General features: G+C 46.2%; 1 protein-coding gene across 3 annotated transcripts in view; it reads right to left on the reverse strand.

Annotated features, from left to right (window-relative positions):
* Nucleotides 1-10,367: 10,367 nt before the first annotated feature.
* ANKIB1 (ankyrin repeat and IBR domain containing 1) overlaps nucleotides 10,368-15,729 on the reverse strand; it is a 556,103-nt gene continuing 550,741 nt past the window's right edge. For all 3 annotated transcript variants that reach the window (XM_085631084.1, XM_085631082.1, XM_085631083.1), the window contains exon 20: nucleotides 10,368-13,474. In XM_085631084.1, the coding sequence (XP_085487210.1) occupies nucleotides 12,725-13,474 (750 nt within the window). In that variant the 3' untranslated portion in view covers nucleotides 10,368-12,724. The remainder of the gene's footprint in view (nucleotides 13,475-15,729) is intronic.

Below are 15,729 nucleotides of genomic sequence, written 5' to 3' on the forward strand. Positions count from 1 at the left end.
ACAGGTTGTGTAAGCGTGGGTGTGGTTCTTTGGGGACCTTTTTCCATATTTTGTGGGAATGCCCGGAGGTGGAGCGATTCTGGCGTGGTGTGCATGAGGTCCTGCGGGTGGTTACGCGTGTGTCGCTGCTGCCCGAAGCGAGGAGATGCCTGTTGAATGTGTGGGAGCCAACCGACTACTCGGTGCCGCAGACGCGGTGGGTGACTCTGGGATATATGGTGGCCAAACGCGACATTGCTCAACTGTGGGGTTCCCAGAGGTCGCCGACTGTCTCGGCATGGAAGGATAACATGGATTGGTGCATGTTTCGGGAAAAGGTGGTGTATGTTGCGAGAGGTAAGCCTGGGACATGGGTGAACGTATGGGGCCCCTGGAACGCCTACCGCGGGGGAATCTGTACCCCGCCGTTATTGCCCGATCCGTCACCGGCCCCATCCCCTTAGCCAGTTTATCTCCCCGGTCCCGGGCACTGAGTCCACCTAATCCCAGTCTTGACCTTTTTCCCCCCCTTGCTACTCCTATGGATTGGTAGGGTCCCCCCCGCTAGGGGAGCACATGCTGCTGTTTCTGATTGTGGGTTGCCTTGTGGATTTGTTCTTTTGTTGTTATTTATATTAAAATGAAACCGTTATGTGTGCCCGGATGGTGTGGCTACCACCGCTTCTAACTCCTGTGCATTTCCCTTTGCCGCGGCATGCGCGCTATTGTTTGTATCACATGCTCCTCTTGCTTGCTAGCGGCCGGCCTGAAGGTTGTAGGCCCATCTTTGTATATTTTTTGAATTTTGTAATAAACGGTTTAAAAAAAAAAAAAAAACCAATGAGGGCCGCCCTAGTACTCTCTGGCAGTATACCCACTCCTCAGGCCTCCTGGTACAGTGTGACCAGTCAGGGCACCAGATCCTCCACATACACTGTGTAAAATTCAGCCGGTAGGCCGTCTGTGCCCGGGGTCTTATTCCTTGCCAATGCCATACACTTGATGGCAGCTCGCACCTCCTGTTGTGCAATGTCCGCTCCTAGTTCCTCAGCCTCCTCGGGTATCAGCCTCATCATCTGCAGACCTGTGAAGTACTCCTTTTATATAATTTCGCATAGTAGCAGGCGAAGACCTCATTGATCTTTGCCTGCGTGTAGTGCCTAATCCCTCATCCTCTATTACCACCAGTGGTGGGCTCCTGCTGACCAGGTTTACCAAACATGCCAGGAGTGATCCCGATTTATCTCATTCTGCGTGGGTGAGCTCTAGATACTTCTTATAGTCGAAGCATCTAAGCCTCTCTGTCTGTCTTGCCACTTCCTACTTGGCCTCCAAGACTGCCTGCTGAAGCTCTGGAAGCTCTGGCCATCTGCGCTCGAATCCCCTAATGGTCAACTCTGCCTCCTCAACCTCTCCCAGTAGAATGCGCCTGAAATGAAATGAAATGAAAATTATATTTATATAGCGCGTAACTACCCGGAGGCCTCGCAGCGCTTCCGCTGATTACTGTGGCGAGCTCCAAGGTAAATCAACACGCCTTCGCAAACAAATGGGTCTTTAAAGCTTTCCTGAATGCCAAACCAATTATTATTCTCCCTGATGACTAAAGGAAGAGAATTCCAAAGTCTGGCGGCGGTGTGGGAAAAGGAACGGCCGCCCCATCGGACTTTGTTGACCCTTGTTGTGGTTGCCAGGTGCAAAGAACCGGAGCGGAGGGGTCTGGAAGGGCCTGACCCCTGTGGTGCGTGTTATACATTGGCCTCTCAGGACCATCTTGAAGGCGTCCCACTCTGCATTCGGCGAGGAGCCGTCTCTGTGTTGGCCGTGAAGTAGCGCACAATTTCCCCCCTAATCTCTTCCCGGAAGACTTGGTCCTCCAGGGTGTCCGGTCGGAGGCTCCTTGTGGGGATCAATGATATCGGGTACATCCATCTCAAGGATAGGACCACTGGGTTGTGATCCGATATCGTGCGCGAAAGATATTCCGCGGCAATAACGTGGTGTTGCATGTCTGCTGTGCATAGGAAAGCATCTAGTCACACATGTACCTTCGAAAAATATGAATAGTCCCTATCCGGGGTGTGTAAGGTCCTCCTGGCATCTATCAGTCCTCAGCTTTGTCTTGAGATTGTGAATGTGTGTGAAGCACATGCTGCTTGGGATCCTCGCAGTGAGGGGGGGTGAGATTTATCTAGGAGTGTGTAGTCTACACTATTAAAGTCGCCCCCCATCAGGGTAGTTCCAGTCAAGTATTGTGTCAGGCAGTGATTCAGTCTTGTGATGGAGGCTGGTTGTTCTGCGATGGGGGCGTAGATGCCAACTATACTTATCTCCCGTCCCTCTAATCGCCCATTTATGGCTATGTAGCGATCTACCAGCGAGTCCGTTAATTGGAATGGGACCCCCGCTTGGATCCATATTAACAGCCCCCGTGCATACGCAGAGTATGTGGTGTAGAAAAGTTGGCCCCTCCATCGTCTCTGCAAAGCCTGTCCCTCTTTCTGTGTTAGGTGCGTCTCTTGCAGTAGGGCTATCTGGGATCCCCGCCTTCTAATGTATGAGAGGACTTCATGGTGTTTCGACATTGTGTGCATACCTCTAATGTTCCAAGTCATGCATTTGTATTTCTGTAGGTCAGCCATTGGGTAATGCCACCATTCTGGGCCCTCCTCCTTGTGTGCTGTCATCCACCTGCTCACCCGCTCATTCTCATCCGGATCTCTGCGCGCTACAACTTAAGGTATCCCCCCTATGTCAACAGTAAACATTTCCCCCAACTCCCACTCCCCAGGACAAGCAGGAAAACACCCTGTGAGAAGTTGGCCTGGTATATGCTGTCCACTAGTTATAGTGGGCACCCTGCACCAGTCCAAACAACCCTTATTGATGATTAGGTTTAAGACAACCTTTATTGAAAGCTATCCTAGTGGCAGCTATGGAGAGCAGCCTTTAGGCTAAGTCTTGACGGAGTGTAAAGCAGCTTGGTTTACCAGATTATAACCTCTTGAATAACTAAATGAAAGGAGAACCACACAAGGTATATATATATATAAAATATATGTATTTATTTCTAAACACTGTCTACTAACCTTTTTATGAGATTAGAGAGCAAGGCACACAATAATACAGTTCTAAAACGACAGTAAATAGCACAATATACAATGGGCCCCAGGGGGAGACCAAACCATACATTAAGAAAGTGGTATAAGAACCACGACTTGACTAGACACAGTGCCTAGAGCACGTAGAATCGCTGGGACCCCTAGTAACCACCCAAGGTAGTGACACAGGGGACCCACGGGGGACGCGTGCAGTGTGAGAACACAACCGCGAGCTCCGTACAATCCTATGGGAAAGTCGTGGTTGGAATTTTAGTGTTTAAGGACATTTAGGAGAGGACTTGGAGCAAACCCTTTTAGACTTAGAAGGTTCTAAGGCGAGCACCCACGTGAGCACCGGAGTACTCGTGTTACCTAACCCTGGGAAGCCGGGTGAATAGGTGTCAAATGGTGTCGGGAATCTTCGATGTCGTCAATGGAGAGTTGCTGCAAAGTGCTACTGCCGTGGAAAGGAAAAGTGTCCGGTGTGATCCAAGCCTGGATCGAAGATGTGAAGAACCTGAAAGCAGAGGGGACAGAGTCTGGGTCACTTGACAGTGACCAGGGGCACGATAGACGAATGCCCACCGATGTCGGGTGTTTCAGGTGCGATGAGGTGAAGCTTGACTTCACTGTCACGGAGACCAGGAGGCGTTGACGATGACCACAGTCTGCAGGCGAGCTGTCCCACGAAGGATGTCGAGTGCTGGGGGGTCGGTGTCCGGATTTGAGACCAAAGAGCCTTGGCAATGGCAACCCACTTGGTGAGAGTAAAATGGCTTCGGTGTGGACCAGCAAGGTCCTGTGGACTACCCAAGCGATGGAGAGTCAGGGCACGTCTGGAGCAACCAGGTAAGCCCGTTGAAAGTCAAAGTACCCTTCTCAGGGACCAACAAGTCGACGGTCAAGGGATCGCAAAGGGACCTCAAGAGTAATCACTAGATACCAGCCCACGGGTCACTCGAGGAGTGTAGGCCAGCAATCTTCGGTGGAATCACTGTTTGGGGTCTGGACTACAAAAAACTAAAAGCACAGCCTCAGGGATCGCCAAGAAGCATATGCTGCTGCAAATGTGCACAGTGTCCAGGGGTTCCGGTTGCATGGTCCCCACAAGGGCTTTGGATCTCAGAGTTGCTGAGAGCACGGATCGGCCTCAGGGAAGCTTGGAAACCCACCTCCTGTGTTGCAAAGTCTTCAGAGTCCTTCAGAAACTGGGTAGATGCAAACCAGACAGATGCGTCTTTGGTGCCTGCCTTGCAGGGGAGTAACTCCATTACTCCAAGGGAGATTCTTCGGTCATCCAACATCGTGCAGATAGTACAAGTTCTGGGATTCTGTAGCAGAGTTTTGTCCAAGTAAATCTAAAGTCCTGTAGTCAGAGGTTCCTACTTTATACTCAAGGAAGGGGTGGGACAAACTCTAGGGACCCGCCTATGGAAGGGTCAGGACAGAGGTGTGGCTACACCCATGTCCTTTGTCCAGTTTCGTGCCAGAGCAGGGGCTGTTAGCCCCTGCAACCGGTTTGAGCTGGACTATGCACAGAGACATCAAATGTACCCCCAGTGCAGACATCAAAGCACTCTTGGAGTGCACCCACCTAGCCCCAATACACTAAAGCCTTTCTGGGAGGAGGTCACACCTCCCTGTGACAGGAAACCTATTGTCCAGGCCTCCCCTGTCGGAGTTTCATCCAGCAGTAGGACTTGTGTCTGTGGCTGGCAGCATCCATTTTGTGATGCCAGGGTCTGTAAAGCTGGTACAGGGTGTACCACTTTAGTCATGGTTCTCCCTCTAGTAGGGTGGATTCCAAGATGTTTGACACCAAACATGACATGTTTCTATGCAGCCATTCCAGCAGTTAGCATATACCGCAAGGTTATAATGCACTTAAGAGTATATGGTTTGGCTGCATCACAAACAACCCCAGAATAAAGGTTCCAAAGGCTGCAGAGGGGCTCTGCTCATGCAGGGGCACCCTCTCACATAAAACCCAGCACCTTGCCTTCAGGATTGATAAGGCCTGCCATAGGGGTGACTGATCGATTTATATGTGCAGTGATATGGATAGATATAGGGAACCTATATTTAAGTAAGGGGTGCATACACCACCTTACACAGGCTGCTATAGACATGTTGTGTAATTTTGAATGGCTTCCCAGGGGTGGCATAATACATGCTACAGGCCCTGGTAGGCCTCTGGGGTACCTATACCATATACTAGGGACTTATAAGGGTACCCCAGAATCCAATCTGGAGTGTACCTAAAGTACATGGAATCCATTTAGAGAGGAAGCAGCTAGGCTGGGGACCTGAATAGCAGGGTCCCAGCCAGACTAAAGTCGATAATCAGTGAAACATCAGCAAAAAGTGGGGGTAACCATAAGAAGCAGATCCTACTCTCCTACACCCCCCCCATCCGAACTAAAGTTATAAGTCTGCAAGTGACCGCTTGCAGTTTGATCAGTCAAGTGCAAGGGGCGAAGGCCACTCGTCCGCCACTCTCTCAGTCTCTGCAGCCACCTTGCAGTTCCGCGGTCCCAAAGGAACACCCGCAGCGCCTTCCCTCCATCAACCCCAGTACCTTATTGCTGGGTCGGGTGTTTCTAGTGTCTCTCCAGCCCTTCTTACAGTGGATCCGCTCTCTCTCCGTCTAGGCGATGTCCTCCACCATCTGCGGAGTTATGTCTGGGAGTACCACGCTCTGCACCTCGGAGTCGCTGGACCCCTACTTCGAGCCAGAGTCTGCTGCATTCTTGCTGCCCTCATGGGGTGTGTAGTTTCTCCCTTTGCCTCTCATCAACGCTACCACTTGCATTCTGTTTTGACGCTCTAGCTGCGCCTCCTCTTGTGTGGGGGCTAAGTTCTCTCTCAGAGTCTGCCGACCCCGAGAGCAGTTCTCTCTTCTCCTCTCTGGGTCTCGCAGCGCTTCCATCCCTTTGTTCTTCTCCAGCCATTTTTGATGCCTCCTGCAGGGTCCTGAAGAATTCTGTACCCTTCTTTGTGTTCACTCGTAATTTGGCTGGGTATTGTGTTACGTTATTTGTAGTTCCGTTGTCGCAATCTTTGCTTTACTTCTCGATAGGAGACTCTCTGTCTTTGTACCTCCCTAGAGAAATCTGGGAGGATCCGCGCCGTTGAGTTGTCAACTGCTATGTCTCCTTTGAGATGCGCCTGGGCGAGGATGTGATCTTTGTCCCTATAATGGAGGAGCTTTGCTATCACCACTCGTGGCGGCGCTCCTGGTATGGGTGGTTTCACGGGGACTCTGTGTGCCCTCTCTAGGGCGAAGAAGCCACATAGGCTGTTTGGTGCTACCTCTTCACACAGCCATTTTTCAAGGTAATCTACCATGTTGCGGCCTTCTATTCTTTCCAGTAAATCTATAATTCTGAGGTTGTTCCTGGGTAATCTATATTCAGCGTCTTCGGCTTGGAATTCCAACTGCCTGCGATTGGGGCTTCCCCCTCTCCTCCATCGACTTTTTAATTGGGGCCTCTTCCCTGTCCTTTTTGGGAACCTTCCCTATCGTGCCTTCTCGATCTACCGCGCTTCTGGTGCAGCGGGCGCTGATAGTGCGTTTCTGTCAGTTCCCGTCGAGCGTGGGGTCTTCTCTTCTTGTGGGCACTCTTTAGTCAGTTGTGTTCCCATGATCGCACCTAGGCTATTCACGTCTGCCTCTGCCCCAGTTTCCCACTACTCTTTCCAGGTCCCCTCAGCTGTGTCCTGTATTCACAGCGTGGCCCTGAGTCCAACTTCCTCAATGTCTTTCACGGGCCTCGCGCACGTTCTGGTCTTGTGCGCCACAATATATCGCTCAGACTGTCATTAGCTCGAACGGGGACTCCCGGGCTACAGTCCAGTTAGTGTGCTCACTTCGCCTACTTTGCTCCTATTCTCCGCCTCCTCGCACGCCCCTCAGGGTTCTGTGTCCTTCTAGCGTGATCACCTGGTCAGCGCTCGTTGGAGGGTCTCTCCCCTGTTCTGTGTGCTGGGCTCCAGTGAAGACGGTCCCTGGACCCGCACTCTGGCATCGTCAGCACCGTAGAGCCCACTCAGCCATGTTAGGCCTCCTTGCCAGTGTTGGCGATAGAGCCCCTAAGCTCCCTTTGCTTGCGATTGTGCCTTGGAGAATCTACCTGAACATGAATTGTTCTAGTGCTGTATAGCTATCATCAACCTATTTTAAATATACCTTAGCATCTTACACTGTTTGATGCCTTTATGTGATGTCAATTTTGTTCTGTACTATAAGATCGTGTTTAGTACATTTTAATGTGTTGTTATTGTGTTGGAATGTCTGATCACGTATGAGTCCGTGTCTGCTTGTTTGCCTGATAGTGTGTGCGTGTGCAGCTTAGGATGTCTATACTATTTTGTGTACTATTTTTGTCTGTTATGTCTTTTTTACGATGTTGATGAAATAAATTAAAGAAATATGATACGCACAAGGTCTTCATGACATTAATTTGAAAGTTACCGCTCCCAGGGACTGTTTTGTATGTATCAGTGACGTACTGCACTAGACAAAGTAATTTGTAGGCAGAGTGTTTGTTTTGACTGCTCCTTGCCAGTGTTGTTATTCCTCTTTACTCTTCGTCAGGCCCTATGGCCCGAGATACACCTCGCCGCTTGCTTGGGGAGGTCTTCCGCATCTCCGGCCGCCCGTTGCCTGTCTCCCCCGCTGGGGCCTCGGTCGCGCCTCCAGGATCCCCGCCGAGACACTCTCTTGAAAGGTCTCCAGATCCTCCCAGTCACGAGACTGCACAGGGCCCTCTTGGATGCGGTCCCGGTCCTTCGTGGTAGCCGCACTCACCAGGCCCTGTTGGCTGTCCACTTCTCCGAGTGCCATCCGAAAGCTCCTAACCCGCACTCAATCTGCAACATCAGAGGGGGGGCCCCTCTGTCTCCGTATTGGGTCCCCGCAACTGCTCCCTCTGCTCGCGCTGATGCCGCTGCAGTTCGCTTACCTCGTGGTAGTCAGCTCAGTATCCTCCAGGGGCCGCAAAGCAACCTTCTTTGCTCCACTCTCCTTTGCCGACGGCTTCCAAGCTCGGCTCTTGGGTCTGCCACTTGAGGTCTCCGGCAGGTCTGCTTCCGCCTTGACTCTGCCCCTCTATTTTGGCCTCTGGGGATCGCCGGGCTCAGTTCTGGATCCGGCGATGCAGCGGGGAAGTCACCCTCTATTCTCAACCCCTCTGCAGCCAGGTCGGCGACATCGGAAGGCTTTTCTCTCTGGCGCCGCTATCTCCTCGCGGGTGCAGCCATCTTGGCTCGCATCCCGGCTGCGGTCAGTTTGCTTTTCCACCTCTTTTCCTCAATAGAACGGGATTTCTCCGTCTCTCACGTGCACCTCCCCACTCTGGGTGACTGCAGGGGTGCGCCGCAGGGGCTGTTGTCCCTTTCTGGGAGTCACAATGATACTCGATGGTGGCTGGCCGACCGGAGCTCGTGAGCTGTGCTGCTCACTCCATCGGCGCCAAGCCACGCCCCCCCCAGTTGGGCAGGTGATTGTTGTTGTTACAGACCACATAATAATTTCCTTATGCAGCTTGACGCTCTCACATAAGACAAAACTGATATAGTCATATGCATCACCCGGCACGGTATCTGTCCAGAGTAACAAACCACCCATCACCATCTGAACAACCATGGAATAACTGAGAAGATCTACCATGTGACACTGGCCAATGGAGTACTTTAATTTAGTCCACCACAGTGGGTCCCAGCTAGCTACATCCTAATACCGCATGTGACATCTCACAATGGCAATTGGATGATAGTAACTAAGTCCATCCTAGCAGATCTCTGATACTTGACGTCCTACCACCATAAACGTTGCCAATCTAATACAGTTACCAGCTAAGTTGACAATGAAAAAAAGAAATACCATAAAGGGACTTGCAGAGCTGCCCAAAGCTGGCAACTTATTGAAAATCATAAACTGTGCACCTGTCTGTCACACTTTTAAGAGCTGTATCCCATAACACAATAACCACGCCTTGGTGAAATATATATATATTTTTTCACTGAAAAAGACACAGGTTTCAGAGACATTATAGTTAGAAATCAGCTTTTAAAAAACCTTTGATATTCACTGAAAAACACAAGTTTCAGGGACGTTATAGCTAGTTGGACATTTCACTCGTACAAAGCCAGAGAAATGCGGCCGTTATAGCTAGTGGAGCTAACTATAACTTGCGCGCCCACAATGCACTGCTGATGACGTCACATATTACATCACTCATGACATGATCAGTGACATCACTGATAACATCATCCACTTAATAACTGATGCACCTCCTCACACCCTAATATAACCTTTCATACACCCACTCTAAAATACAGACTACCATTCTTGAACCCAGCACGAATCCCGCAGACAATTAAAAAACAAAATGCTTTTTTTTGTCTCTCGGGGTCCCTGTTGGACCCCTTGAGCAGGCCTAGGAGGTAAGGGTGATTGTACCCTGCCCCCTTATCTTCTTGTTTAATCATTTTCTGAGTCTTTTGCTTGTGACTCGGTTGAACCGAGTCACAAGATGGCTGTCAACACTTCCTGGTTTGGAGTATTGGCTAAATGGACTATTCAAATTTCTTAGGTTACCAGTAGTTCTAAGTTACTTCCGATTCAAACTTTGAAATTGGACATCAGGAAGTGTGGGTATGAAGAATCAAATACATTTTCTACTGAACTGCAGTTGTTTCTTTAACCTCTTCAGCGCTGCGCGGATTCCCGCGCAGTGTTGAAAGATCTGAGCGCGGGCGGGGCCATGACGGAACGGTTCCGTCATAAGCACAGCCCAACCGGCGTGCATGACGGAACCGTTCCGTCATCGGCATCGAAGAGGTTAATAGAAGCTACCTTCGGTTTATATGTTCAATTAGAACAAAATGGATAAAATAGTTTTGGACAGAACGCTGATGGAAAATGTATATGATATAAACAGACTAATTTCAATTTGGAATCCGTTTTAAAATTCCTTATGAAGTTTTATCCTGCAGATCACATGGATTACACTCTGGTCACAGTCAAGAGTACTGAGACACATTTTCCATTTTTGTTGCTTTACAAAGGTGAACAACATACAGCATGTTGTGGTCATCACAGAATTATATAGTTCTAGTTCATGCTCTCTTTTGTCATCAAGAGACTAAAACTTAATGGAAATTTTCGGTGGAGATCCTTACCAATCAAATACAAAATCGAACATGAAAAGCAGACGAGCTAGTTATTATTAAAAAAAATAATAAGCGCAATAACACAAAAATAAAAACACAATTTCATAAATGTTTAATCAGAGAATTTTACGTTTTATTATTATCATTCATTTGGCCAAACCTCTCTACACAATTTTAACAGCCTATTACATAAAGTGGGAATGTATGAAGTATCCACTGTGAAAGTGCAATTAACATTTCAAGGTTAGAGCAATTGCTTACATTTTTTTAAAAAATGCTTACAAAATTGAGATTGACAATCTTTATCTTAACTGAACTGTAAAGTCAATTGCTATGATCTTTATTCCAATTTGTATTGATAAAATAAATTACAATTTATTCAATTTCTGTATTTATAATTGGGATATTGCAGAGAATGGACGAGCTGAACAACTTTAAAAAAAAGACCACATAAAAATCAGAATCCACACAATGCACGATCTTCGCACACAGAATAATCATATTTTAGAACCCCCAAACATTGTTCAAGATGACTGATCCACCTGTGTGGCCGTCTATACCAATCTATACCGTCTGTATCAATAAACTCTCAAACACAAAACTGGTATCATAACGATTTCTGTTTAAGAAATTTTCAAAACAAAACTACAGAATTTAAATTTTGTAGGAAACTGTATAAAAGCTGAACATTTTGGAAACAAGGTGCATACATCAGTAGTTCATAAAAGGGGCAACCACACCTAAAGCAAACGGTAACTTTAAACTATTTAATCCAGAGGTATTAAGGATATACTTAGTTTTACTGGCTGGAACATAAGATTGTTTTTTAGAAACTTGTATTTGGTAAACAGCAGGAGTTGCATGATAGGATTACAAAATGATAAGAGAGCGATACTACACAAGATAAACATTAAATGGACACCAATTTGTTCTCAAACATCTTCCTTACCTGCACCAATAGGGATATTCAGCTGAGAATATTTTATTCCTTACAGCTACAGATGCTGCAAAACTGTCATGCAGAATGATAATGTGCTCTATTGATCTCCATTGCTCATGTTTTTAGCATGTATGCAAGTAAAATAGTTTTGTATAATGTAGTTGTAATTAAGTAAAATTATATTTTTTCATAGGGTTTACAGTAAAAACCTCTGATACTATACACAAATCTAACGGCATTACTTTCCCACAAAGGGACACGGATAATGTAGTGGGTAGCTTTTCTCCTACACTAAATTAACATGAATCACACAATTATTCTTTTCGTGCATTTTTACAAATAAACAGCACTGTTTGCCTATAATGCAAGAACACTGACTCATAGTCATTCAATCTGCTGTAAAGCCAAGGCCATGGTTGGTTTACTGGAGGTTTTCATTATTTTATAGCATAGTTAATCGAGAACAGACACTCTGAATATCAAATTAACCACTCCTTTTGAAGGTGGCAGCTAGGCAAAGGCACGGTAACTTATTCTGCAAGACATTTGAATAAATGTAAAGCAGTTTAAAACTTTTCAAGGTTAACCGTGGAATTTGCTATAAACTACACAATTTTCATATTTCCATACTGCAGTTAAAAAGTTAGAGAGAAAAAGAACACATGGAAAAAAGAATGACTGCACTTCAATTAAAGTGCTCCCTAACACATGGTGCGCTTGGTTTGCAATTGCATTTTAAATATTAAAATAAACTGTTTAGAACAGCATCAAAATGTTTAATTTATTTATAGTATAGGTTACATTTAAATTAATGTAGTTACCATGGCAATAAAGTGCCAAATTTTAAAAGTGAATACCACCAAATGGCAACTTACCCTGCAAAGATTAATTCAATTACTTTGTAACAATGCAGGAATACTGTGCATGTATTTGTCTCAGGTTATACAGTTTTAGCATGTTCTATTTTGGCACATTAGAACTGTAATATAAATTGACATGTTAAACTGTGATTCATGGAGCGTTTTTGACCATTGTTCTCTTGTTAGACTAGCCCAAGTGAAGCATGTGACAATGTAAAGGAAATACGTCTTAAAAAAGGCAACAAAACAAAGGAATGGTGTAAAGAAACACTAAAATGCCAGTGCTAGTGATTGCTGGCTTGCTAATAACTTGAGGTTTACTCTTATTTCCTTTAAAACAGGACAGGATTATTTATCCCCAAAACATTCAGTAAGTAGTTCCAAAGTAAGGCTACACAGACTGCTTCTGGAAAGGAACGTAGAAAAAAACTGCATATTCCCCTTGCTTTACAAAAAAAGTCATACATTAGTGAATTAAATACAAATAAAATGCCTTAAAAATGTAATCAGTATAAAGAACGAATACCGAAGGGGCTCCTACGTAATGCATTCTTAAATTCTTAGAGGTTTATCAATGAGCCAAAATTGCAGGCACCCGGACTTCACAAACTAATTCAGCTGCAAAATGTCCGAGGTAACATGATCCAACAGTCGATGAATCTAGACGTTCATACTAAATGCACTTGCTCAAGCCATTCATTTGCAGTCTGTGGTGTTTGACTTGAAACATCTTCAGAATGGCTCATGGTACTAGTTGTCTCACATGTGTAGTCATCACTGTGCAACATAACCTCAGCTGGGTTCACACTGGAATCTGAAGTAGTTTCTTCTATTTGGTCTCCTCTCCCTTCATTTAGGAGGGCATCCCCAAAAAGTGCATGCTCTTCCTGGACACACTGTCCACTCTCTTTCGCTACTGGCAGTCTGTGATCCTCTTCACTGTCCTGCTGTTGAGAACCCTCATCATTTTCTGCAGTAGTTGAAGGAATTAGTGCAATACTCTGAGGATTTATATCATGAAACCAGGCCATAATATTCCCAAGCAGATTTTCATTAATGTTAGAGTCTTGACAAGCAGAATTTGGATTACTAGATGTTGAGTATAATCCAATGCGTGTATCACTGAAAGGGAGTAAGCGAAGGCGATCAGTGCCATGTGGTTCATTGTCTGCTCCTAACCGAATAAGACTGTCCCCAAGTTCCAACAGCTCAGAGCTACTCAATGCTGTCCTCTGAGTATCTCTGCTTATTGGTGCTGGGTCAAGTCTTGCAGGCAAAGACGAACCTATTGCCCCCAATGATGCTTCATTGTTAAGGAAGTCTCTGGCTTCTTCGTCAACTGTGAGCGCAGAGTCTTGCAATGATAGCTGAATAGCAAGCAGTATATTTGGGTCGTCTTCATCTAGTGAACTAACAGCCTACAAAAATATGGAACAGAATATAATTTAAAGTATAAGAAAAGAAAACATTTGACAGGTAAAGTAACAAAGGAACATTGACTTTTGGTAACCTGACAGTACATAATTCCCTCAAAACAGAACTAAGCATAAATCTTCGGAACAATAGCTTTTGGATTTAATACCATGGGTTCCATAAAGATTAGCAGTATGCATAACAAGACAAATATACCCAATTGACTCAATTCTTCTAGGCCTGTGTGACTGCCACTCCTCATCAAGGTGACAACTTTTATGGGTTTTGTAAAAGGTTGACATGCTGTATCACTTGTCAGAATGGTAGACTATATTAACTAAACTGATTCTAGACTGTTGGGATTTTAAAACAATATTTCTGCCTCTTTGAACAGACCCACCTGAGGCAAACATAGCCTCAGCTTCTTCCCTCTCGCTCTCCGGTCCACCACAGGCTTTTCCAGATTGTGTGGAGTGAGCGAGCATGTGATCGGAAGCGTAAGCTGCTTCCGCCGGCAGCACAATCAGCTGGGTTGACGCTCTAGTCATCCTAGAGTCTCCACTACTTAAATTAGATGACTCCACAGACGCGCAGTGGGTGCGCCAAAGGCAAGCCGGCCTGCGCCCATCCGTGCCTAGCTGTCACCAGGAGCCAGGACCCTTGTCTCTCGGGCTCCAGGCGCACCTACTCAGCAAACCAACTTAAACATGTTGGATGCCCTGCCTCCTCTTCTTATACCTCTGACCCATGTCACATGATTATACCTTTTAAAATGCTTGAGGGCCTGTTCACTTGCAGGTTTTGCCACTGCCAAAGCTTTAATGAGAATCAGTCGCCTTCAGAGCATCAGGCCCGACATAACAACCCGGACAAGTTGGAGTCTGTAGCTCCCACTACCCGGCCAACCCCCCGTCCAGTAGCCCTCAACCCTATTCCCTATTTGAGATGCTTTCTATCTAATGTCAGATCCCTACCCAAGCACTCCACTGAACTATGGGACTTAATTCTGATTCCTCTGAGTTAGGGTTTTTTACGGAGACTTGGCTTAAGACCCCCTCCACTCCAGCCATCACTTTAGCCCTTCCCGAAAATTACTGTATACTCAGACTGGATAGGGAGACTAAAGTGGGTGGAGGTATCGCAGTTGTATAAAGAAACACACTGACAATGTCTATCATTGACTCTACCTCAGACAATGACATAGAAATCTGTATTTTTAAAATTGAACCCAACCCCCAGGATTGCTGGCAGGGCGCCCTTATATACCGACCTCCTGGTCCTCTCAAGGATTTTACTACTACAATGATGGAAAGTATTGCCCCCCCAACACCATTTCCTCCAAGCAATTTCTGCTGCTAGGGGATTTTAGCATTCACACTGAAGATAGTGAAAACACTGAGCCCGCTAACTTTCTGGCCTATATGGTTTCCTTAGGATTAGTAATGATCAATGCGGGCCCATCCCATTCAGCCGGCCACACACTGAACATTATCTTCTCCAACTCTCCTCGTATATTTACAGAACCACCCTGCCCAGTGACCTGGTCGGATCACTCCCTGATCAATTTCTAGATAAATGGCATCTTACCTAGTGACCCTCCTTCTATTCCCCATTGTAATTTTTAGAAGACAACGGCACAAGATTACACAGGACTCCTTTGGGAAATGTTTTATACCCAGACATATGTAGAACCTGTTTATATTGAGACCAGGCTCAGGACATTCCATGCGGCCGTAGAATTAGTCACAGATACACTGGTGCCTTTACAACAACAGTATATCAATTGCTGTAGGGCACATGCAGTCTGGTACACCTCCGAATTACGGAGAGAAAAACCTAACTGCAAAGAATTGAAAAAAACGTGGTGGAAAACACAAATAGAGAAAGAGAAAATAATCTATAAAACGGCTCTTGCACTCTACCATAGGAATATTAAAAAGGCATGAAAAGCTCATATTGCCTCTCGGGTACACAAGCTGGCAATTCCACAAAAGAACTCTACAAAGTCCTTAATTCCTTTACCAACCCTATAGCCTGCACTAATCAGATCCCCCCTCTCAGACATTATGTGATAATATTGCCAACTATTTTAATATAATCTACGATTAATTCCCCAAAGACTATGTACCCCCTGATATCTCTGCCATACTGTCTACGTCTCAGAGAAAGAGTGAGGGCTGCCTCGAGAGCTTTCACGTCTTGCAGATACCTGAAGTTGAAGAGATGCTGAGAACAGCTAAATCAGGTTCCCCCCTCCACA

This window comes from Triturus cristatus, chromosome 10, assembly GCF_964204655.1.
Source record: "Triturus cristatus chromosome 10, aTriCri1.1, whole genome shotgun sequence".
NCBI classification, from domain to species: domain Eukaryota; kingdom Metazoa; phylum Chordata; class Amphibia; order Caudata; family Salamandridae; genus Triturus; species Triturus cristatus.